This window comes from Trachemys scripta, chromosome 24, assembly GCF_013100865.1.
Source record: "Trachemys scripta elegans isolate TJP31775 chromosome 24, CAS_Tse_1.0, whole genome shotgun sequence".
In the NCBI taxonomy this organism is placed as follows: Eukaryota; Metazoa; Chordata; order Testudines; family Emydidae; genus Trachemys; species Trachemys scripta.
In genome coordinates this window covers 7,610,682-7,635,550 of record NC_048321.1, presented here as the reverse complement: position 1 = coordinate 7,635,550, position 24,869 = coordinate 7,610,682, and the positions used below count along the sequence as shown (strand labels likewise).

General features: G+C 45.5%; 2 protein-coding genes and 1 gene segment (V, D, J or C); all 3 read left to right on the top strand.

Moving 5' to 3' along the window:
* The first annotated feature begins 2,738 nt into the window (after positions 1–2,738).
* LOC117869699 lies at positions 2,739–7,641 on the top strand. The segment is given in 6 exon segments: positions 2,739–2,832; positions 3,098–3,427; positions 4,240–4,551; positions 5,364–5,486; positions 5,896–5,942; positions 6,648–7,641. Coding segments are annotated over 6 exon segments (951 nt in total).
* A 2,312-nt stretch (positions 7,642–9,953) lies between these two features.
* On the top strand, positions 9,954–15,941 carry LOC117869693 (immunoglobulin kappa light chain-like). 2 transcript variants are annotated; one of them, XM_034756746.1, is made up of 6 exons: positions 9,954–10,041; positions 11,617–11,946; positions 12,760–13,071; positions 13,667–13,789; positions 14,191–14,237; positions 14,939–15,941. In XM_034756746.1, exons 2-6 carry the CDS (start codon positions 11,730–11,732, stop codon positions 15,032–15,034), a joined length of 795 nt encoding a protein of 264 aa, XP_034612637.1. In that variant the 5' UTR covers positions 9,954–10,041; positions 11,617–11,729; the 3' UTR covers positions 15,035–15,941. The 2 variants fall into 2 exon arrangements, with proteins under 2 accessions (XP_034612637.1, XP_034612636.1); XM_034756745.1 differs by lacking the exon at positions 9,954–10,041 and adding an exon at positions 11,255–11,336.
* A 4,287-nt stretch (positions 15,942–20,228) lies between these two features.
* LOC117869782 (immunoglobulin alpha-2 heavy chain-like) lies at positions 20,229–24,403 on the top strand. Its single transcript, XM_034756875.1, has 6 exons — positions 20,229–20,265; positions 20,538–20,867; positions 21,690–22,001; positions 22,797–22,907; positions 23,311–23,357; positions 24,087–24,403. The coding sequence occupies exons 1-6, from the start codon at positions 20,229–20,231 to the stop codon at positions 24,180–24,182; spliced, it is 933 nt and encodes a 310-aa protein (XP_034612766.1). The 3' UTR covers positions 24,183–24,403.
* Positions 24,404–24,869: the final 466 nt, after the last annotated feature.

Here is a 24,869-nt window from a genome sequence, read left to right as displayed (position 1 = left end):
TTACACAGAACTTGTTACGCACACGCACCGTCAACTATGGCAAGGGCTGTCCACTAAAGTCTGGAGGAGAAGTAATGGGCTTAATCTGCAGCAAGGGAGATTTAGGTGAGATGTTAGGAAAAACTTTGTAACTCTAAGGAGAGTTCGGCTCTGGAACAGGCGTCCGAGGGAGGTTGTGGAATCCCCGTCACTGGAGGTTTTAAGAAGAAGTTAGATAAACATGTGTCAGGGATGATCCAGGTTTACTTGTCCAGACCCCTGTGCTGAGGCAGGACCTGGGTGACTTTTCAAGGTTCCTTCCAGTCTGACATTTCCATGATTCTCTGAGCGCCAATAAAAAATGAATGACTAAGGGCCAGAATCTGATCTTCTGTTACCCTGAGTACTGAACCGAGCGGGGCTGCAGGAGTGCCCAGATTTCCATTGTGACTTCAAACTGAGGGCTTGAATGAATGGTGACTTGCAGTCACTGAGGATGCTTTCGGCAAGACGAGAACAGCCGGCTCCGGTTCCTTGGTCAACTTCCCATGTGGGTAATTACAAGAGCTGGTCTGGAGTCTTTAGAAGAAACATTTCTGTGTCAGAAAATCCCCATTTGTTGAAATGAAGATTTGTTTTCCATAGGAAAAGGGTCAGTTTTGATGAATTTGTTTACTTGATAAAAAAGTTTCAGAATTTCAAAATGGAACTTTCTGGTTGTCCAGTTCAAAAAGGCGTCTTGCTTAAAAATATACACTAATTATAGTAGATCCTTTTTAAAAAAATATTTCATGGTCAAAAATTTTTATGTTCAAAATTGGAAAGAAAAATTTCAAAATTCTTAAAACAAAATGCTGCTTTTCACACAAACCAAAAATGATTTTTGACTGAAGAAATCTGTTGAGATTTTGACTTTTTGTACCAGTTCGACACAGGAAAATGTTTCAGTATCTTAAAAATTTGTGTGGGGATGGAAAATCCATTTTCTGCCCAGCCCTGGAAATTCCATGAGTGTAAAATTGCTCCTGTAGCTGCGCTTGGCTACATGACTCCTTTTCACTTCCTGCCCTAAGGCACTGCGCAGTGCTGCTGTGGGGCTGTCAGACAGCTGCCCCGCTCCACCCCCACTGTGCATGAAGACATTTCTATACTCAGCAAAAGGGCCCAATCCTGCCTGGTGCTGAGGCACTTCCTGTGACGTGCTGGGCAACCGCAACGCTGATTAAAGTCAAGGGGAGAGGTGGGTGCTCAGCGGCTGTTAGGATCAGCTCCTACCTTCCGTTCCTTAAAGCACTGCACATTGTAACGCATTGTCGCTGGGAACCTTAGAGCAGTAAATGGGGCTTTGTGCTGTTGTCAATCAGTGTTACTGGGAGGGTGATAACAGGCCCTTACAGGAACTGGGCTGGGCAGACATTGTGCTCGAATAGCGTTATGATTTCTATGGTCTTATCTGTACAACCACTGACAACATTCAGCCCCTTAACAGTGAGCCTGGGGACCGGATTCTCATTACCACTAAGTCCCTTTCCACCATGGTAACGCACCGGGGCCTGGAAGTGGGTGTCTGTGTAATTTATGGTCCTCTAAACTCCTCTTTACATTGGTGCAAAGGGGAAGCTGTGTCATTGTCAGTAATGCCCCTGGGCTAGAAATCAGGCAGAAACTTGGCCAGTCCAGTCGTTCTTTAAACTCCTGCTTCCACTTAACATTGCCTCAGTCAGGGACTGCAGGATTTAGCCCAGGTCACTCCCCAGGCATGGGAGGGAGGGAGGCAGGGGAGGGAAAGGGAAAGGAAGGAAGGAAGGACGATGGTCCCCAGCATTAGAGAACTGCCTGGAAGGGGTTTGTGACAGATCGATCCAGGGGAGCTGCACATCATTCTCACAAGCAGGGTGCGGGTTAAGGAGACGTGGCCAAGGCACCTGGAGATTCTGTTCTTTGTTGAGCCAATTGCTGTAATCACTAGCCCACATTGCCCAATATTGTCAGCTGTTTCAGAAGGGTCTTTGACAGATGCACTTTACTTCTCTCTCCCTGCTTTGTGCATCCAGACGCAGCTTTCTAACCAGTCCGTTCAGTTAATTTTAACCAGTTTATTGCTAGACTCAAGGGGTGGCGTTTAACTTCCATTGACTTCAGTAGGAGTGAGGCACCTAACCCTCTGAGCCGTGTTTGAAAATCCCACTAGGCATCTGTCTGCATTTATAGGCACCTAAATACCTTTGAAAATCTGTCCCGAAGTCACTTATGAAAATGGGACTTACACTATTTTGAAAATCATGTCTTACGTTATCTTTTTTCTCACACATATCAGAGCTTTCAGTTTGATGATCTAAAGTGCAGTTAACAGTCCGCCAAGAGAAGACAACAAACAATCATTACATGTCTGCGTTGTGCCACCAAGAACTGTGCTACAACAAACCAAACATGGAAGGCTGGGGAGCGATTTAGCTTGGGATTGTCAAAGGACCTAAGTGGTTTAGGAGCAGTTTCCTTTGACAGTCAATGGGAGTTGTGCTCCGAACTCACGTGGCATTGCTTATATAGATAATCTATACTCTGGATTTTTAATTATTCTGAATATTTATTTACACCCCTGTGCCACTGGAATGCAGAGAATGTCTACAAGAAATGCTGTAGCCTCTGTAGAATCTTTAACCCACCCATCTAATGTCTATCACCACAGCACATCCTCCTCGGAGGCGTTCCTCACTGGACATAACCGAGACACCGAACCCAGTCACTGCACCAGTGCACTAGGCATCAGCCTTTGGGCCAGTGTGTCAGAATTTTGTCTTACTATTTTTATGAACATGATCTTTGCCGAGTATCTGGTTTTATGTTCTTTAGGTAAAACTTCTGCATTAAGCTTTGGAATTGGGAAAACAGCCTCTTCATGAGGACACTAGTATTGAATACTGTATCTATGATATGTTTTGAAACTTTTGCTGGATAGTAATTGGATTTCCATTCACTTGTATAAAGTTATAGCAGTATTTTAATCTTTGAGAATAAACATTATCAGATTAAGTAAATTCTATTGCTGAGCCATCCAGTCCATCTGTGGCAGTTGGAGACCTGACGGACACTGACTAACAATTTTTTATTTCTCCAGTGCTAGGAGTGCAGTTATTTCTGTACCAGACTCAGCGGATCCAGTTTGTTGAAGTTAATGACACCGCCAAGATCCACTGTTCTTCCAAAGAAAACCTGGAAGGAGGAAGTAGCATGTTTTGGTATTTGAGAAGAGAAGGCGAGAAACCCACCTGCATTAAGCGCTGTTTGGATGATCAAAATGTAAGTAAATTTGCTTGCAAACACGAGACACACAGCTCGACCCTGGAAATCAGCAATGTCCAAAAAAATGACTCTGGCATTTACTACTGTGCATATAAATACAGCAGCTACCTGATCTTCGGGAATGGATCCACGCTGCTTGTTGGAGGTAAGGAACCATATAGCTTGTTTAAGAAGACTAATAATGGATTGACAAAGCATATTTCATATCCCCAATAAAATACAGCAAGATACCACAGCTATTGATGAATGGTTCAAAGGAAAGCATGCTTTAAGCCAAACAGATCAGCTAAACATTAAATGCTATGGGTACAGAAGGAGTATAACAACATTTATTGTTATAAAATATATGTGTAGAACTTGAAAGTGCCAAAAATAAACCATTGAAGTTTCTCTGTGACTGTTCAGGGCAGCCAGCTAGGGAATATTTCTAACCTAAGAGTTGTGATTGCATGATAGAATCGTTTGAGTTAATGAAAAGTTTATAAAATTTACGCAATTTTCCTTCTAGTTACTGCAGCTACGAACTGCGCTATATCCTAGTTAGTGTTGAGGGAATTTAATATTTCCTTCTTCAGTAAATGTGTTTCTTTGAATTAACATCTTAGTTAATAGATATGCAGTGTTGTTGTAGCGGTCTTGGTCCTAGGATATTAGGGAGACAAAGTGGGTGAGGTAGTATCTTTTATTTGGCCAAGTTCTGTTGCTGAGAGAGACAAGCTTTCGAGCTGACACAGAGCTCTTCTTCAGGTCTGGGAAATGACACTCTGAATATGTTTCCCAGACCTGAAGAAAAGCTCTTTGGAAGCTTGAAAGTTTGTCTCTCTCACCAACAGAAGTTGGTCCAATGAAAGATTTTTACCTCACCCACCTTGTGTCTCTGAGAGAAAGATTAACACCTTTAATCAGACTGCAGCTCATTTGATCATCACACTGAATTCTCCACCTCCTTCTGCTCAGACAGTTATACCAACAGCAGCTGGGTGATGCTTCTGGTCCCATTTCCACGTGGCAGTCAAGTCACTGAGACAGCGAATCTGGCCTGTGTGATCCATGGAGTGTCCAGCCCAGTCCATGTTTCTTGGAGTGTTTCTGGGGAGCTGCAGGAACAGGGGCTGACGCGTTCATTGAGAGCAAGGGATGGATCTTTATCACTCATAAATCACATCAGCGTCCCCATGGAAACCTGGACCAGTGGGAAGGATTTCACCTGTGAAGTCAAATTCAACTCTTCTGGCAACAGTGTGAAGAAAAGTACCAGGTATCCTGCAGGTGAGTGGTATGATATTTGAGGTTAAGGGAGACTCAGATGTGAAATAGGGGTGAAGTTGCCCCAATCAGAGTTGTTTATGCATAATTTTCCATCACAGAAAGCTGGAATATTCTATATCTTAATTAAAACTTCCCTAGGGAGTTTTGGGAAAGGAAACTTGAGACAATACAGGGACCACAAGACAAAGTAGCTCTGATCTCTGCTGCAGCTTTCACCCAGATTGTCCATATTTGAGGTTAAGGGAGACTCAGATGTGAAATAGGGGTGAAGTGGCCACAGTCAGAGCTGCTTAAACATAACTTTCCATCACAGAAAGCGGAATTATTCTATGTCTTAGTTGGAATTTCTTTAGAGAATTTGGGGAAAAGTGACGTGAGATATACAGGGATCACCAAACAATTTAGCTCTGATCTCTGCTGTAGCTTTCACCCAGATTGTACATGTAAAGCACTGTAAAGAGCTAAATAATAATAAATACTAGGAGAAAAGGGGAATTGAGAGACATCTGAGAAGAGAGATGTTTTCCAGTGAGATACACAAAGTGATGGAGAGACGATGAGGTGAGGAGAGAGCTACAGGGAGGATTTTGTAGATGGCAGAAGGTCCAGAGAAGTTTCTGATTACAGGGGAAAGAATTCACCTAAGGGTAAGGGGGCAAAACAGAAGGTGAAAGGTGCTGAAGGCTCCGGTAGCCTCGCTCCTCAGGGGTTAAGGCCCGTGGTGAAATGGGGATCAAGAGGGAAGAGCTGGATGTGGTGGCATCACGACCCTCTTGGCTCGAGTCAGCCACTTACTTGTGTCTGTTTTTTAGCTTCCTCCACTGCCTTTGCTAGCAAGTGCTCACATTACATCATGCCCCTTGTGGCTGGTGCTGGTCTGCTGCTGCTGGTGGTGTCTCTGAGCCTCGTCTGGACCCTCTGCCCTTCTACTCTAGGTAAGAAACACAGCCCAGCCCAGACACTCTCCCGCAGAGAGAAATCCTACTCCCCTGCTTGCTACTGGGGACTGCAACTGTCCCGTCCAACACATGAACATGCTCCAATGTGACAACTGCCAGCACTGATCGCAGAATGTTTGTTTTCTGAAACTTGAATTTCCTGTGTTGGGAGAACGGCTTTGTTCTCCGGGACAAAGGGAGCGATGTAGAAAGGCTTCTACTGCCCATGGCCCAGGCACCTGGTCTATAGTTCACAAAGAGCACTAGTCTTTCTGATGAGCCTCTCTCCCTTTTCTGTGCATGGTGGTGCCCTGCGCACCCACAGCTCGGATGCACCATTAGTCAGTGAACTAAGGCTGGGAGAGTGACCGTGGAAGAGGAACTTTTACTGTTGTCTTTGTTCCAGGACTCAAGCCCAGGATCTCAGCACCCCCAGCTTCACAGGAGCACCAGGTACGGCTCTTTGCAAACTGTCTCTGTCTAAAACACTGTGTCTGTCTCAGGCATTTCTAATCCATATATCAACTTCAAATATTTAGTAATTAAACTGGTTGTTCTGGAAGGAGAAGGTGAAAGTGAGATCTAGTAGTTGGAGTAGCTGAAAGGGAGCAAAGAGCCTTCCTGCTAACTTTGGTACCAATTTACTGTGGGATAGTGGGCAAGTCACTTACTGCTCTGTGACTCTGTTTCCCCATGTGTAAAAAGTGGATAACTAGACTTACTGCGCAAGGATGATGGGAAGTTTGATGTTTTATTGTTCCTGACTGTGTCCTTTACAGGGTTTTTGTGTGGCGCTGGGAACATTTCTGACACTTATAAGATAAAGAGCTATAAGAAATTATATTTGTAAAGCACATGAAGATTTTCCAGTGACAGGTATTGTGGGCCTGATCCAAAGCTCACTGGATCTCAGTAGGAGACTGTCCATTGACATGGGGTTTGGATCTGGCCAAATATTGTCAGTAGCTGATTCTTAAAGTCAGAATCCAGCACTGGTTTCCATTCCGATAACACGCACAGTTTATAGGACAAGCAGGAGAATCAGAGATGAGGGAATTTTTCATCAGGCTAAACTCACTTGGATGTCTGGTTCTGTCTCAGCTTGTTTCCCTTCATTTTAGAAGGAGGTGGCTAATTTTACTAACTGTCGCCAAACAGGGTGGGATCTTATACGCTCATCTGGATTTTGATTCGCGGAATCGCAACGGGCGCACGATGCAGCGACCGGCCAGAGGGAAACGTGTAAAACCCTGAACTGTCTAGTGCAGGGGAATCCACACGTGGGAACTGATGGCTGGTTCTCTGCTGATCGGACGTAGCAGCTGGAAGAAGGCTCTGTCTGTCTCCGTCTCCTTTCTTTTTTATTTTCTCCACTTCTCTGTTTAGAATAAAAAGCTCAGAAGATCCCCTCAGAGTCCAGCTTCATCAGGTGGGAAATCTCCTTTTGGGATATAAAGGCATCACGGTGTAGATGACTTTACACGTCACGTGTGTACTAGATTGGAAGCTCTTTGGGGCAGGGACTGTCTCTTTGTTCTGTGTTTGTGCAGCACCTAGCACAATGGGTGCTATGGTAACACAATAATTGTCATCATCGTCCTCTCATCTGCAGAGGGACCCGGACACAGCTGAACACCTGCAGCTTCCCTGCACAGAGTGAGGCCGGATGGCAGAAGCCTGCAGAGGGGACGTGCAGCCCCTGTATACGTCACAGCTCCCAGCTCCCCTGATCCTCAGCAGGCTCGTGCTCCCTTTGCAGTAACGTTACATGGACGTGCAATGGGATTGTGAAGGGGGAGGATGGAAGCGGGAGGAGCTGGGGGGGATGAGAATCTCTCCCCAGGCCCGTGCGGGAGCTGCTACTCCAGTGTTTCCTCTGGAGCAGTGTTTCTTGACGACCAGTCCGTGATCTGGCACCGGTCCCTGAGATCTCCCTGACACAGTTTAGGAAGGCAACAAGCCGGTCCCTGATATTCAAAAGGTTGAGAAACGCTGCTCTAGAGTCTGCTGCTTTCCCCCATTGGCAAGATCCACAGACCCCCATGTGCCAGCCCCTCTGCACCATCTAACAATAACAACACGTTATCAATGCCTGGCGCTCGCCTGGTGCCGGAGCCTGCACGCGCTGCCTGATTACATCACAACTTGTTGTGGTTCAAGCTGTCATTCGAACTGTCACTCATTAAAAAGACCCAGTATTGATGTTTGTGTGCCTTGCCTCTTTTATCTGTTCAATGCATCAAGCTCGGCTTATTGTGTAATAAATAAGGTGACGTCTGAAATTCTTTGGGTCAGATTCTGCTCTGGTTTCCAGCAGTGTAAATCTGGAGGAGCTCTGTTGCAGTCAGTGGAGTTACTCCGGATTTACTCTGGAGTCTCTGAGATCAGAAGCCGGCCCTGTCTATCCCACTTAGCATCTGTGCTTCTTGTGATGCATGATACAACAAATGTGTTACACAGAACTTGTTACACACACACACCGTCAACTATGGTAAGAGGTGTCCACTAAAGTCTGGAGGAGAAGAAGTAATGGGCATAATCTGCAGCAAGGGAGATTTAGGTGAGATGTTCGGAAAATCTTTGTAACTCTAAGGAGAGTTCGGCTCTGGAACAGGCGTCCGAGGGAGGTTGTGGAATCCCCGTCACTGGAGGTTTTTAAGAAGAAGTTAGACAAACGTGTCAAAGATGGTCCAGATTTACTTGTCCAGACCCCTGTGCTGAGGCAGGACCTGGGTGACTTTTCCAGGTTCCTTCCAGTCTGACATTTCCATGACTCTCTGAGTGCCAATAAAAAATGAATGACTAAGGGGCTGAATCTGATCTCCTGTTACCCTGAGAACTGAACCCAGCGGGGCTGCAGGAGGGCCCAGATTTCCATTGTGACTTCAAACTGAGGTCTTGAATGAATGGTGACTTGCAGTTATTGAGGATGCTTTCAGCAAGACGAGAACAGCCGGCTCTGGTTCCGTGGTCAACTTCCCATGTGGGTAATTACAAGAGCTGGTCTGGAGTCTTTAGAAGAAACATTTCTGTGTCAGAAAATCCCCATTTGTTGAAACGAAGATTTGTTTTCCTTAGGAAAATGGTCGGTTTTGATTAATTTTTTTACTTGGTAAAAAAGTTTCAGAATTTCAAAATCATAGAATCATAGAATATCAGGGCTGGAAGGGACCTCAAGAGGTATCTAGTCCAACCCCCTGCTCAAAGCAGGACCAATTCCCAACTAAATCATCCCAGGCAGGGCTTTGTCAAGCCGGGCCTTAAAAACCTCCAAGGAAGGAGACTCCACCACTTCCCTAGGTAACGCATTCCAGTGCTTCACCACCCTCCTAGTGAAATAGTGTTTCCTAATATCCAACCTGGACCTCCCCCACTGCAATTTGAGACCATTGCTCCTTGTTCTGTCATCTGCCACCACTGAGAACAGCCGAGCTCCATCCTCTTTGGAACCCCCTTTCAGGTAGTTGAAAGCAGCTATCAAATCCCCCCTCATTCTTCTCATCTGGAGACTAAACAATCCCAGTTCCCTCAGCCTCTCCTCATAAGTCATGTGCTCCAGACCCCTAATCATTTTGTTGCCCTCCGCTGGACTCTTTCCAATTTTTCCACATCCTTCTTGTAGTGTGGGGCCCAAAACTGGACACAGTACTCCAGATGAGGCCTCACCTCGAAGAAAGGGGAACGATCACGAAATGGAACTTTCTGGTTGTCCAGTTCAAAAAGGCGTCTTGCTTAGAAATATACACTGATTATAGTCGATTCTTTTTTTTTAAATATTTCATGGTCAAAAATTTTTATGTTCAAAATTGGAAGGAAACATTTCAAAATTCTTAAAACAAAATGCTGCTTTTCACACAAACCGAAAATGATTTTTGATTGAAGAAAATTTTTGAACTTTTGACTTTTTGTACCAGTTCGACACAGGAAAATGTTTCAGTATTTTGAAAATTTGTGGGGATGGAAAATCCATTTTCTGCCCAGCCCTGGTAATTACATGAGTGTAAAATTGCTCCTGTAGCTGCAGTTGGCTACTTTGCACCTTTTCACTTCCTGCCCTAAGGCACTGCACAGTGCTGCTGTGGGGCTGTCAGACAGCTGCCCCGCTCCACCCCCACCGTGTCTAAAGACATTTCTAGATACACTGTAATGGCCCAAACCTGCCTGGTGCTGAGGCACTTCCTGTGACGTGCTGGGCAACCGCAACGCTGATTAAAGTCAAGGGGAGTGGTGGGTGCTCAGCGGCTGTTAGGATCGGCTCCTACCTTCCGTTCCTTAAAGCATTGCACATTGTAACGCATTGTCGCTGGGAACCTTAGAGCAGTAAATGGGGCTTTGTGCTGTTGTCAATCAGTGTTACTGGGAGGGTGATAACAGGCCCTTACAGGAACTGGGCTGGGCAGACATAGTGCTCGAATAGCTTTATGATTTCTATGGTCTTATCTGTACGACCACTGACAACCTTCAGCCCCGTAACAGCAGGCCTGGGGACCGGATTCTCATTAGCACAAAGTCCCTTTCCACCATGGTAATGCACCGGGGCCTGGAAGTGACTGTGAGTTTAATTTCTGCTCCTCTAAACTCCTCTTTACATTGGTGCAAAGGGGAAACTGTGTCATTGTGAGTCATGCCCTTGGGCTAGAAATCAGGCAGAATCTTGGCCAGTCCATCCTTCGTCAGGCCAAAATCCTGCTTCCACTTAACATTGCCTCAGTCAGGGACTACAGGATTTAGCCCAGGTCACTTCCCAACCATGGGAGGGAGGAAGGCAGGGAGGGAAATGGAAGGAAGAAGGAAGATGGTCCCCAGCATTAGAGAACTGCCTGGAAGGGGTTTGTGACAGATCGATCCAGGGGAGCTGCCACCAGCCAGAGCAGCTTCACAAGTGGGGTGCGGGTTAAGGAGACATGGCCAAGGCACCCAGGGATTCTGTTCTTTGTTGAGCCAATTACTCTAAGCACTAGTCCACATTGCCCTCTGTTATCAGCTGTTTCAGAAGGGACATTGACAGATGCACTTTACTTCTCTCTCCCTGCTTTGTGCAGCCAGACGCAGCTTTCTAACCAGCCCCGTTCAGTTAATTTTAACCAGTTTATTGCTAGACTCAAGGGGTGGCGTTTAACTTCCATTGACTGCAGTAGGAGTGAGGCACCCAACCCTCTGAGCCATGTTTGAAAATCCCACTAGGCATCTGTCTGCATTTATAGACACCTAAATACCTTTGAAAAGCTGTCCCGAAGTCACTTATGAAAATTGGACGTACACTATTTTGAAAATCATGTCTTACGTTGTCTTTTTTCTCACACATGTCAGAGCTTTCAGTTTGATGATCTAAAGTGAAGTTAACAGTCCTCCAAGAGAAGACAACAAACAATCATTACATGTTTGTGTTGTGCCACCAAGAACTGTGCTACAACAAACCAAACATGGAAGGCTGGGAAGAGATTTGGCTTGGGATTGTCAAAGGACCTAAGTGGTTTAGGAGCAGTTTCCTTTGACAGTCAATGGGACTTGTGCTCTGAACTCATGTGGGTTTGTTTATTTACAACATCCATATTCGGGATGTTTAATTATTCTGAATCATTATACCCAACCCTTGTGCCACTGGAATGCAGAGAAAATCTACAAGAAATTCTGTAACCTCTGCAGAGTCTTTAACCCACCTCTCTAGTATCTATCACCACAGCACATCCTCCTCGGAGGCGTTCCTCACTGGAAATGACCGAGCCACTGTACCCAGTCACTGCAGCAGTGCACTGGGCATCAGCCTTTGGGCCAGTGTGTCAGGATTTTGTCCTAGTATTTTTATGAAAATGATCTTTGCCGAGTATCTGGTTTTATCTTCCTTAGGTAAAACTTCTGCATTAAGCTCCAGAATTGGGAAAACAGCCTCTTCATGAGGACACTAGTATTGAATACTGTATCTATGATATGTTTTGAAACTTTTCCTGGATATTAATTGGATTTCCATTCACTTGTCTGAAGTTATAGCAGCTTTTTAAGTATTTGGGATGCAGAGGATAAATTATTATTATCAGATTAAGTAATTTCTATGGCTGAGCTATCTAGTCCATCTGTGGCACTTGGAGACCTGACGGACACTGACTATAACAATATTTTATTTCTCCAGTGCTAGGAGTGCAGTTATTTCTGTACCAGACTCAGCGGATCCAGTTTGTTGAAGTTAGTGACACCGCAAAGATCCACTGTTCTTCCAAAGAAAACCTGGAAGGCGGAAGTAGCATGTTTTGGTATTTGAGAAGAGAAGGTGAGAAACCCACCTGCATTAAGCGCTGTTTGGATGATCAAAATGTAAGTAAATTTGCTTGCAAACACGAGACACACAGCTCGACGCTGGAAATCAGCAATATTCAAAAGACTGAGTCTGGCATTTACTACTGTGCATTTGAATACAGCAGCTACCTGATTTTTGGAAATGGAACTACACTGATTGTTGGAGGTAAGGAACCACAGCTTCTTTAAGGAGATTCACAACTGATTGACAAAGCATATTTCATGTTCCCATTAAAATGTGACAAGATACCACAGCTATTGATGAATGGTTCAAAGGAAAACATGCTTTAAGCCAAACAGATCAGCTAAACATTAAATGCTATGGGTAAAGAAGTTATATAATAACATTTATTGTTATAAAATATATGTTTAAAACCTGAAAGTACCAAAAATAAACTATTGACGTTTCTCTGTGACTGTTCAGGGCACCCAGGTACGGAATATTTCTAACCTAAGAGTTATTTTTGTATGAAATAATATTTTGAGTTAATGAAGTTTAAAGAATGTATAAAATTGTACGCAATTTTCTTTCTAGGTAGTACAGCTACGTATTGTGCTATATCCCAGTTGGTGTGGTGATTTAATATTTCCTTCGTCAATACATTTGTTCCTTTGAATTAATGTCTTAGTGACAGATATGCAGTGTTGTTTTAGCTGTGTTGGTCCCAGGATATTAGAGAGACAAGGTGGTTGAGATAGTATCTTTTATTGGACCAACTTCAGTTGTTGAAAGAGACATGCTTTCTTGCTGACACAGAGCTCTTCTTCAGATCTGGGAAATGACACTCTGAATACGTTTCCCAGACCTGAAGAAGAGCTCTGTGGCAGCTTGAAAGTTTGTCTCTCTCACCAACAGAAGTTGGTCCAATGAAAGATTTTACCTCACCCACCTTGTGTCTCTGAGTGAAAGATTAACACCTTTAATCAGACTGCAGCTCATTTGATCATCACACTGCATTCTCCACCTCCTTCTGCTCAGACAGTTATACCAACAGCAGCTGGGTGATGCTTCTGGTCCCATTTCCACGTGGCAGTCAAGTCACTGGGACAGCGAATCTGGCCTGTGTGATCCATGGAGTGTCCAGCCCAGTCCATGTTTCCTGGAGTGTTTCTGGGGAGCTGCAGGAACAGGGGCTGACGCACTCATTGAAAGCAAAGGATGGATCTTTAATGCTCAGAAATCACATCAGCGTCCCCATGGACACCTGGACCAGTGGGAAGAATTTCACCTGTGAAGTCAAATTCAACTCTTCTGGCAGCAGTGTAAAGAAAAGTACCAGGTATCCTGCAGGTGAGTGATATGATATATGAGGCTAATGTAGACTCTGATGTAAAATAGGTGTAAAGTTGCCCCAATCAGAGCTGCTTATATATAATTTTCCATCACAGAAAGCTGGAATATTCTATATCTTAATTAAAACTTCTCTAGGGAGTTTTGGGAAAGGAAACTTGAGACATTACAGGGACCACAAGACAAAGCAGCTCTGATCTCTAGGGCAGCTTTCTCCCAGACTGTCCATATAAAGCACTGTAAAGAGTTAAATAGTAATAAATATCAGGAGTAAAGGGGAATTCAGAGGCATTTGAAAAGAGAGATGTTTTCCAATGAGATTTGCAAAGTGATGGAGAGACGATGAGGTGAGGAGAGACCTACAGGGAGGATTTTGAAGATGGCAGAAGGTGCAGAGAAGATTCTGATTACAGGAGACTAGAATTCGCCTACGGAAAAAGGGGCAACACAGAGGTTGAAAGGTGCTGAAGGCTCCTGTAGCCTCGTTCCTCAGGCGTTAAGGCACGTGGTGAAATGGGGATCAGGAGGGAAGAGCTGGATGTGGTGGCATCACAACCCTCTTTACCCAAGTCAGCCACTTGTGTCTGTTTTTTAGCTTCCTCCACTGCCTTTGCTAGCAAGTGCTCACATTACATCATGCCCCTTGCGGCTGGTGCTGGTCTGCTGCTGCTGTTGGTGTCTCTGAGCCTCGTCTGGACCCTCTGCCCTTCCACTCTAGGTAAGAAACACAGCCCAGCCCAGACACTCTCCCGCAGAGAGAAATCCTACTCCCCTGCTTGCTACTGTCCCATCCAACACATGAACATGCTGCAAATGTCACAACTACCAGCACTGATTGCAGAATGTTTGTTTTCTGAAACTTGAATTTCCTGTGTCAGGAGAACGGCTTTGTTCTCCGTGACAAAGGGAGCGATGTAGAAAGACTTCTACTGCCCATGGCCCAGGCACCTTGTCTATAGTTCACAAAGAGCAGTAGCCTTTCTGATGAGCCTCTCTCCATGTGCCATGCATGGTGGTGCCCTGCGTACCCACAGCTCGGATGCCCCATTAGTCAATGAACTACAGGTGGGGGAGTGACCGTGGAAGAGGAACTTTTACTGTTGTCTTTGTTTGTTCCAGGATTCAAGCCCAGGATCTCAGCACCCCCAGCTTCAGAGGAGAACCAGGTACGGCTCTTTGCAAACTATCTCTGTCTAAGTCACTGTGTCTGTCTCAGGCATTTCTAATCCATCAACTTCATGTGTTTGGCACCTAAGCTGATTGATCTGGAAGGAGGAGGTGAAAGTGAGGTCTAGCTGTTGGAGTAGCAGGGAGAGAGGACGGAGTCCTACTGTGAGCTTTGCTACTAACTTACTGTGGGATAGTGGGCAAGTCACTTACTCTTCGGTGACTCAGTTTCCCCATGTGTAATTAGTGGATAACAAGACTTATTGTGTAAGGATGATGGGAAGTTTGATGTTTTATTGGTTCTGACTGTGCCCTTTACAGGGGTTTTGTGTGCAGCTGGGAACATTTTTGGCATTTAAAAGATAAAGAGCTATAAGAAATTATATTTGTAAAGCACATGAAGATTTTCCAGTGAAAGGTGGTATGGGCCTGATCCAAAGCTTACTGACCTTAATAGGAGACTGTCCATTTATATGGGGTTTGCATCTGGCCAAATATTTTCAGCAGGTGAGTTCTTAAAGTCAGAATCCAGCGCTGGTTTCCATTTAAAAAACACACACAGTTTATAGGACAAGCAGGAGAATCAGAGATGAGGGAATTTTTCATCAGGCTAAACTCACTTGGATGTTCGGTTCTGTCTCACTCTGTATCCCTTCATTTTACAAGGAGGGGGCTCATTTTACTAATTGTCGCCCAACAGGGTGGAATCTTATACGCTCATCTGGATTTTGATTCGCGGAATCGCAACGGGCGCACGATGCAGCGATCGGCCAGAGGGAAACGTGTAAAACCCTGAACTGTCTAGTGCAGGGGAATCCACACGTGGGAACTGATGTGTGTCAGACGTAGCAGCTGGAAGAAGGCTCTGTCCGTCTCCGTCTCCTTTCTTTTTTAGTTTCTCCACTTCTCTGTTTAGAATAAAAAGGTCAGAAGATCCCCACAGAGTCCAGCCTCGTCAGGTGGGAAATCTCCTTTTGGGATATAAAGGCATCAGGGTGTAGATGACTTTACACGTCACTTGTGTATTAGATTGGAAGCTCTTTGGGGCAGGGACTGTCTCTTTGTTCTGTGTTTGTGCTGCACCTAGCACAGAGGGGTCTGGTCCATAACCGGGGCTCCTGGGTGCTATGGTAACACAATCATCATCCTCCGCACATCTGCAGAGGGACCCGGACACAGCTGAACGGCTGCAGCTTCCCTGCACAGAGAGAGGCCGGACGGCAGGAGCCTGCAGAGGGGACATGCAGCCCCTGTATATGCCACAGCTCCCAGCTCCCCTGATTCTCAGCTGTAATGTTACATGGACGTGCAATGGGATTGTGAAGGGGAAGGATGGATGCAGGAGCTGGCAGGGATGAGAATCTCTCCCCAGGCTAGGGCTGGAGCTGCTACTCCAGTGCTACCTCTGGAGCAGTGTTTCTCAACGACTGGTCCATGGTCCGGCGCCGGTCCCTGAGATCTTCCTGACACAGTTTAGGAAGGCAGCAAGCCAGTCCCTGGTATCCAAAAGGTTGAGAAACACTCTCTAGAGTCTGCTGCTTTTCCCCAAGGGCGAGATTTCACAGAGGCCCATGTGCCAGCCCACGGGCGAGATTCACAGAGGCCCATGTGCCAGCCCTTCTGCACCATCTAACAATAACAACACGTTATCAATGACTGGAGCTCTCCTGGTGCCTGAGCCTGCACGCGCTGCCTGTTTGCATCACAACTTGTTGTGGTTCAAGCTGTCATTTTGTCCTCATTAAAAAGTGATGGAAATGCAATTAGTGATGTTTGTGTTGCCTCTTTTACCTGGTCAATGCATCAAAATCAGCTTATTGTGTAATAAGAAAGGTGATCTCTTAAATGCTTTAGGCCAGATTCTGCTCTGGTTTGCAGAAGTGTAAACCTGGAGGAGCTCTGTTGCAGTCAGTGGAGTTACTCCAGATTGACACCGGTGTCTCTGAGAGCAGAATCTGGTCCTTTCTATCCCACTTAGCGTCTGTGTTTCTTTTGAAGGACGACACAACAAATGTGTTACATGCGACTTGTTACATACACATATGTGATAAGGGGTGTTTCACAGATGACGGTGATCAACTGTTCTTCCTGCCCACTGGAAGGACAGAAAGTAATGGTCTTAATCTGCAGCAAGGGAGATTTAGGGGAGATATTAGGAAAATCTTTCTAACACTAAGGTTAGTTCAGCTCTGGAACAGGCGTCCAAGGGAGGTTGTGGAATCCCCGTCATTGGAGGTTTTTAAGAACAGGCTGGACAAATACCTGTCAGGGATGGTCTGGGCCTTGATGATCTTTTAAGGTCTCTTCTACCCTGACATTTCTGTGAATCAGAGTGCTAGTAACAAGTGAATGACTAAGGGCCAGAATCTGATCTCATGTTTCCCTACATACTGAACCGAACGGGGCTGCAGGAGGCACCAGATTTTCACTGAGCCTTCAAACTGAGGTCTTGAATGAATGGTGACTTGCAGTCACTGAGGATGCTTTCAGCAAGACGAGAATAACTTCCCATTTGGGTGATCACTAGAGCTGGTCAGGAATCTTTAGAGGAAACATTTCTTTGTCAGAAAATGTCCACTTGTTGAAATGGAGATTTTTTTTTCCCAAGGGAAAAGGGTCCGTTTTGATGACTTTTTTTACATGAAAAAAAGTTTCAGAATTGCAAAATGAAAAGTTCCAGTTCTCGAGTTCAAAATGACATCTTGCTCAGACATTTAAGCTAATTATAGTTGAACAAAATTTTACAGTTTCACATTATCTTCATTTTATGTGCTCAAAATAGAAAGGAAACATCCCAAAATTATTAAACCAAAATGCGTCCTTTTACCCAAACCAAAAATGATTTTTGATTCAAGAAAATTTTGACTTTTCATCTCAGTTCGAGACAAGAACATTTTTCGATCTCTTGAAAATGTGTGTGGGGTGGGAAATCCATTTTCTGCCCCAGTCTGGTCATTAAAAGTGTAAAATTGCTCCTGTAGCTGCAGATGGCTACATGGCTCCATTTCACTTTGTGCCCCAAGCCACTGCCCAGTGCTGCTGTGGGGTGTTAAACAGCTGCCCCGCTCCACCCCCACAATGGATGAAGACATTGCTATATACAGCTACTCCCGAGGGCATTCTGTGCCAAAAAAATAAAAATTCTGTGCCAAAAAAATAAAAATTCTGCGCCAAAAAAATAAAAATTCTGCACACAATATTTTAAAATAATGCAAATTTTATTTGTCAATAAATGTTGAGGCTCCAGCATGGCATTGGGGAGCAGAGACCACTGGCTGCACAGAGGTGGGAGATCACTGTGCAGCTCCCCCCAGGACACAGACTCAGCGGTGAGGCTGCACCCAACCCTGACACAGCGCAATGACCCGGCCTGCCCCAGAAACACCCCAGGGCCCTGCCCCTCCATTCCAGGTGCACCAGGTGTGGGCAGGCAGGCTCAGCAAGGCAGGATCCAAGTTTGGAGGGGAGTGGTGTGCAGGGATCCAGGTGGGGGTTCAGAGGGTGTGTGGGGCATTCTCGGTGCAGGCGGCTCAGTGGGGGATCTGAGTGAATGGGGGGATCTGGATGCACAGGGGCTTGTTGGGGAGTTCTGGTTGCAATGGTAATGGGACTCTGCAGGGGGGTCCAGGTGAAGGTGGTTGGGGTTCAGCAAGGGGGGGGTATAGGTTGGGAGGGGATAGAGCTCATCAGAGGGGTCTGGGTGTGAGGGCTTAGTGTAGGGTCCAAATGCTGGGTGAGTGGGCTCAGTGAGGTGAGGAAGGGGATCCAGGTGCCACTTGTTGGGGTTCATTGGGGTGGGGATCTGGGTGCAGGTAGCTCGTCAGGGTGGTCCAGGTGCAGGGGGAGAGGGACCTGGCTAGGGGGAGGTTCTAAGTGTGGGCGGTGAGGCTCGGCAGTAGAGTCAGGGCATGGGGGGGGGGTCTGGATGCACAGGGGTTGGGCAGATGGGGGAGCAGCTCCCTGTACAGGGAACCCTCCCCCTGCAGCTGAGGAGCAATGGGTGCAGGAAGGGGGGGACTTTGCAGAGCTTTCTGCAGCAGGGGGATAAATCTGGGGGTGGGTTTGACCCGGCCCTGGATGCTGTGCAGAGGAAGAGGAAGTCCCATCCTCCCCAGCCCATCCTCCCATCTTACCCAGTCTTGCCTCCTGCCCCACAGTGATTTACCTCTCTGCTGGCTGCCCTGGGCACCCAAAACATACTGCTGGGAAGGGTCGTATGACTGCTTTTGTGGCTTCCCTTTGCCTCCCTGTAGAAAGTCATTTTTCTGCAGGGAAGCAAAGAAATCTGCGGGGGACATAAATTCTGCGCCGTGCAGTGGTGTAGAATTCCCCCAGGAGTAACACAGCATAAGGGCCTAATCCTGCATGGTGCTGAGGCACCTGCTGTGATATACTGGGCACCTGCCACACTCAGCAAAGTCAAGGGGAGTGGTGGGTGCTCAGCAGCTGTTAGGATCAGCTCCTACGTTCAGTTCCTTAAAGCACTGTATGTTGTAACGCATTGCACTGGGATCCTTAGAGCAATAAATATGTTATTCTACCATTGTCAGTCAGTGTTACTGGGAGGTTTATAACAGGCCCTTACAGGAACTGGGCTGGGCAGACATTGTGCTCGAATAGCGTTATGATTTCTGTGGTCTTATCTGTACAACCACTGACAACATTCATCCCCTTAAAAGTGAGCCTGGGCACCTGATTCTCATCTGCACTAAGCCCCTTTCCACCACGGTAATGCACAGGGGCCTGGAAGTGGGTGTGAGTGTAATTTCTGCTCCTCTAAACTCCTCTTTACATTGGTGCAAAGGGGAAGCTGTGTCATTGTGAGTAATGCCCTTGGGCTAGAAATCAGGCAGAATCGTGGCCAGTCCAGCCGTCCTTCGTCAGGCCAAACTCCTGCTTCCACTTAACATTGCTCAGTCAGGGACTGCAGGATTTAGCCCAGGTCACTCCCCAACCATGGGAGGAGGCAGGCAGGGGAGGGTAGAAGGGAAGGAAGGAAGGGTGATGGTCCCCAGCTTTAGAGAGCTGCCTGGAAGGAGTTTGTGACAGATCGATCCAGGGGAGCTGCAGCCATTCATGGCAGCCTCAGAAGTGGGGTGTGGTCTAAGGAGACCTGGCCGAGTCACTTAGGGAATCTGTTCTTTTTTGAGCCCAGTTGCTCTAATCACTAGCCCACGTTGCCCTCTATTGTCAGCTGTTTCAGAAAGGACATTAACAGATGCACTTTACTTCTCTCTCCCTGCTTTGTGCAGCCAGACGCAGCTTTCTAACCAGCCCCGTTCAGCTCATTTTTATCCAGTTTATAGCTAGATCCAAGGGGAGGCGCTTAACTTCCATTGACTTCGGTAGTAATGAGGCACCTAACAGTCTTAGCCATGTCTGAAAATCCCAGTAGGCATCTCCCTGCATTTATAGGCACCTAAATACCTTTGAAAAATCTGTCCTGAAGTCACTTTTGAAAATTGTATCCTTCATTGTCTTATGTCTCAAACATGTCAGAGCTTTCAGTTTGATGATTTAAAGGGCAATTTAAGTCCGCCAAGACAAGATGCCAAATGGTCATTACATGCCTGCGTTGTAGCACCAAGAAGTATGGAGCAACAGTGGCCCAAACATGGAAAGCTGAGTGGAGACTTAGGTTGGGGCCGTCAAAAGAACTAAGTGATTTAGGAGCATTTTCCTTGAAAATCAATGGGACTTATGCTCCAAAGTTATGTGGGTTTGTTTATATAGCTCATCCATGTTCTGAATATTTAAAATTATTCTAAATCATATAGAACACCCCTGTACCGCTGGAATCCAGACAAATTCTACAAGAAATGCTGTAGCCTCTGTAGATTCTTAAACCCACCCATCTAGTGTCTATCACCACAGCACATCCTCCTCGGAGGCGTTCCTCACTGGACACTGAACCCAGTCACTGCAGCAGTGCACTGGGCATCAGCCTTTGGGCCAGTGAGTCAGGATTTTTGTCCTACTATTTTATGAAAATGATCTTTGCGAAATACCTCATTTTATCTTCCTTAGGTAAAACTCCTGCATTAAATTTTGGAATTGAGAAAACAGCCTTTTCAGTAGGACATCAGTGTTGAATATCTATGATATGTTTGGAAACTTTTGCTGGATTTTAATTGTATTTCCGTTCACTTGTACAAAATTAGAGCAGCTTTTTTAAGTATTTGGGATGCAGGGGATAAATATTATCAGATTAAGTAAATTCTATTGCTGAGCTATCCAGTCCATCTGTGGCAGGTGGAGACCTGACGGACACTGACTATAACGATATTTTATTTCTCCAGTGCTAGGAGTGCAGTTATATCTGTACCAGACTCAGCGGATCCAGTTTGTGGAAGTTAATGACACCGCCAAGATGCACTGTTCTTCCACAGAAAACTTGGAAGGAGGAAGTAGCATAGTTTGGTATTTGAGAAGAGAAGGTGAGACACCCACCTGCATTAAGAGCTGTTTGGATGATCAAAAAGTAGGTAAATTTGTTTGCAAACACGAGACACACAGCTCGACCCTGGAAATCAGCAATATTCAAAAGACTGACTCTGGCATTTACTACTGTGCAGTTAGAATTACCAGCTACTTGATTTTCGGGAATGGATCCACACTCATTGTTGGAGGTAAGGAACCATACCTTGTTTAAGGAAACTAACAACTGATTGACAAAGCATATTTCATGTTCCCATTAAAATGTGACAAGAGACCATAGTTATTGCTGAATGGCTAAAGAGAAAGCATACTTTAAGCCAAACAGATCAGCTAAACATTAAATGCTATGGGTGCAGAAGGAATAAGTTTTAACTAAAAATGTTAAAACTTGAAAGTTGATGAAAAGTGCTGAAAATAAACTACTGAAGTTTCTCTCTGACTGTTCAAGGCACCCAGGTTGGGAATATTTCTAACCTAAGAGCCATGATGGCATGAAACAATATTTTGAGTTAAAAAAAAGTCAATGAAATTTATAAAAGTGCACAAAATTTTTCCTTCTAGGTAGTGCAGCTACGTATTGTGCTATATCCTAGTTAGTGTTGGCATGGTGATTTCATATTTCCTTCTTCAAAATAGATTTGTTCCTTCGAATTAATGTCTTAGTGAATGATAGTATGCAGTGTTGTTGTAATTGTCTTGGTCCCAGGATATTAGAGAGACAAGGTGGGTGAGGTAATATCTTTTCTGGGACCAACTTCTGTTGCTGAGAGAGACAAGCTTTCGAGCTTCCACCGAGCTCTTCTTCAGGTCTGGGAAATGACACTCTGAATATATTTCCCAGATCTGAAGAAAAGCTCGGTGGAAGCTCGAAAGCTTGTCTCTCTCACCAACAGAAGTTGGTCCCATAAAAGATTTTACCTCACCCACCTTGTCTCTTAGTGGGAGATTAACATCTTTAATCAGACTGCAGTTCATCTGATCATCACACTGAATTCGCACCTCCTTCTGCTCAGACAGTTATACCAACAGCAGCTGGGTGATGCTTCTGGTCCCATTTCCACGTGGCAGTCAAGTCACTGGGACAGCGAATCTGGCCTGTGTGATCTATGGAGTGTCCAGCCCAGTCCATGTTTCCTGGAGTGTTTCTGGGGAGCTGCAGGAACAGGGGCTGATGCGCTCATTGAAAGCAAAAGATGGATCTTTAACGCTCATAAATCACATCAGCGTCCCCATGGACACCTGGACCAGTGGGAAGAATTTCACCTGTGAAGTCAAATTCAACTCTTCTGGCAACAGTGTGAAGAAAAGTACCAGGTATCCTGCAGGTAAGTGATATTATATTTGAGGGTAATGGAAACTCAGATGTAAAATATGGATGTGACCATGCTGAGAGCTGCTTCTATGTGATTTTCCATTACAGAAATTTGAAATATTCTATGTCTTAATTAGAATTTCTCCAGAGAATTTGGGGAAAGGTGAATTGAGACATTACAGGGACCACAAGACAATGTAACTCTGATCTGTAGGGCAGCTTTCTCCCAGACTGTCCATATAAAGCACTGTCAAGAGTTAAATAATAATAAATATCAGGAGTAAAGGGGAATTGAGAGGCATTTGAGAAGAGAGATGTTTTCCAATGAGATATGCAAAGTGATGGAGAGATGATGCGGTGAGGAGAGACCTACAGGGAGGATTTTGTAGATGGCAGAAGGTGCAGAGAAGATTCTGATTACAGGGAAAATCACTGGCCTGATGAAAAGGGAACAACAGAGAGGGTGAAAGGTGCTGAAGGCTCCTGTAGCTTCACTCTTTAGAGAGTAAAATGGGGAACAGGAGCACAGAAAATGTCTAACTCTTATCTAGTGCATCTGTCGATCTCAGTGCACTTTACAAAGGAGGTCAGTATCACTAGCCTCGTTTTATAGATGGGGAAACTGAGGCACAGAGAGTAGCTGTGATGTGCCCACGCTCACCCAGCAGGCCAATGACAGAGCCGGGAGCAGAACCCAGGTTTCCCGAGTCCCTGTCCTCTATCCATTAGGCCACACTGCCTCTTGGAAGGGTGTAGGCAGGACTGCTGAAGGAAGCCTTTAGTGTGTTTCTTTTATCCACCTCCACAGCCCACACCAGTAGTTGCCTGCCTTCCATTGTGTCCCTGGCTGTGCTGAGCGCCCTGATGCTGTTGACGGTGTCTCTGAGTCTCATCTGGACCCTCTGCCCTTCCCGGCTAGGTAATAAACACTGCCCATCCCCAACGTTCTCCTGCAGGGAGCGATCCCACTCCATCCCTCCTCCTGGGGTTTACGAGTGTTATCCCATGTGCTACACAGACACACTGTTAATCTCATGGGCACCAAGTCTGAGCTCAGAATGTGACTTTCCTGTGTCGGGAGAATGGCTTTGTTCTCCGTGACAAAGGGAGCGATGTAGAAAGGCTTCTACCGCCCATGGCCCAGGTAGCTTGTGTATAGTTCACAAAGAGCACAGCATTTCAAATGAGCCCCTCTCCATTTGCCATGCATGGTGGTGCCCTGCGCACCCACAGCTCGGATGCACCATTAGTCAATGAACTACAGCTGGGGGAGTGACTGTGGAAGAGGAACTTTTACCCTTGTCTCTCTCTGTCTGTTCCAGGATTGCCGCCCAGGAGCTCAGCGCCTCCAGCTTCACAGGAGAATCAGGTACGTCACGTTACAAACCATCTCTGTCTAAATCAATGTGTCTGTCTCAAGCATTTCTAATGGGTCCTTCACCTTAGTGCATTGGGGGCCTACAGGTGTTATTTCCAGCCTGGCTACTAACAGACTTGGCCATTCGGCAAATCACTTACCTGCTCCGTGCCTCGGTTTCCCCATATGTACAAAAAGAGATAACAAGACCTAATTCACATGGATACTAGGACGTTTAATTTATTATTGTTTCAGCCTGTACATTCTTTCAGGGCAGTTTGTCTTCGCTTTGGCCCAGATTGTCAAAGGTATTTAGGTGCCTCCCTCCCATAGTTGGGCACCTACATACTTTGAAGATCTGAGCCTTTGTGTCTTATACAGTGCAAGGCATATTGGTGGCACTTAACGAATAAATAATAGAACATTTAAGATTCTCGACTGAAAAGTGCTTGAGACCTGATCCAAAGCTAACTGAAATGAACCGGAGAGTTTTTGTTATTTCCGTGAGCTGCGCATAAGCCCTGAGGAGAGCAAAATGTTATCACGGAGTTCTTAAAGTCAGAGGCACTGTCCATTTTCATAACACACACCGTTTATAGGAAAAGCGGGAGAATAAGAGACTGAAGGAATTTTTAGTAAGGTCCATGGGTGCCAAACTCACTTGCGTGTTCTGTTCTCTCTCAGCTTGTTTCATTTCATTTTACAAGGAGGCGGCTCATTTTATTAAATGTCGCCAAACAGGGTGGAATCTTATACGCTCATCTGGATTTTGATTCGCGGAATCGTGATGGGCGCAAGATGCAGCGACCGGCCAGAGGGAAGAGTGTAAAGCCATAAACTGTCGAGTGCAGGGGAATCCACACGTGGGAACTAACTGTTCTCTGCTGATCTCAGTGAGATTAGCCAACCTGTAACAAGGCTCTTTCTGGCTGTATCCTTTTTTCTCTCCTCTTCTCTGTTTAAAGTATAAATGTCAGAAAATCCCCCTAAGAATTAGTCCCTGACAGGTGCTAAGGGCATAATTATACAGGTGACTTTTCAGTTGATTTGCATATTTTGAAGAACTGGTTGGAAAATGGCTTTTTTTCCCCTCATGGAAAATTTTGATAAAAGCAAAAAAATTTCATTTTTCCTGAAATTTTCTGCAGCAAATGTTAACTTTTTGTTGAAGGATTTTTTTTTCACTGTTTGGCCACCAAACCCCATAACACATTTTCAGCTACAAACCAAACTGATTACATTTCTGGCTTTTCAATCTTCAGACCAAAAAAAAAAATCAAAGATTTGGGTTTTGTCAAAAGGGAAAAAAGAATTTAGATGGAAAGTTTTCAACCAGGGCTCATATTTAGGAACAAATCCCTCACCCCTCTGGGGGTGCGGGGGGGGGCAGAGTTGACTCCCTCAGATTCCTCGACTGATAAATGTGAAGGTTAGAAGGAACCATCATGACCTCCTGAGTCATAGACCAGAGAACCTCAAGGCCATAACTTGTGTTTGAGCTGTGGTGTAGCTTTTAGAGAGACA

Coding starts and splice junctions, on each gene's coding strand:
- LOC117869782 (XM_034756875.1), top strand. CDS start 20,229: ATGATCTTTGCGAAATACCTCATTTTATCTTCCTTAG. Junction 20,868..21,689: donor ATCCACACTCATTGTTGGAG/GTAAGGAACCAT, acceptor CCTTCTGCTCAG/ACAGTTATACCAACAGCAGC. Junction 23,358..24,086: donor CAGCTTCACAGGAGAATCAG/GTACGTCACGTT, acceptor GTCGCCAAACAG/GGTGGAATCTTATACGCTCA.
- LOC117869693 (XM_034756745.1), top strand. CDS start 11,294: ATGAAAATGATCTTTGCCGAGTATCTGGTTTTATCTTCCTTAG. Junction 11,947..12,759: donor AACTACACTGATTGTTGGAG/GTAAGGAACCAC, acceptor CCTTCTGCTCAG/ACAGTTATACCAACAGCAGC. Junction 14,238..14,938: donor CAGCTTCAGAGGAGAACCAG/GTACGGCTCTTT, acceptor GTCGCCCAACAG/GGTGGAATCTTATACGCTCA.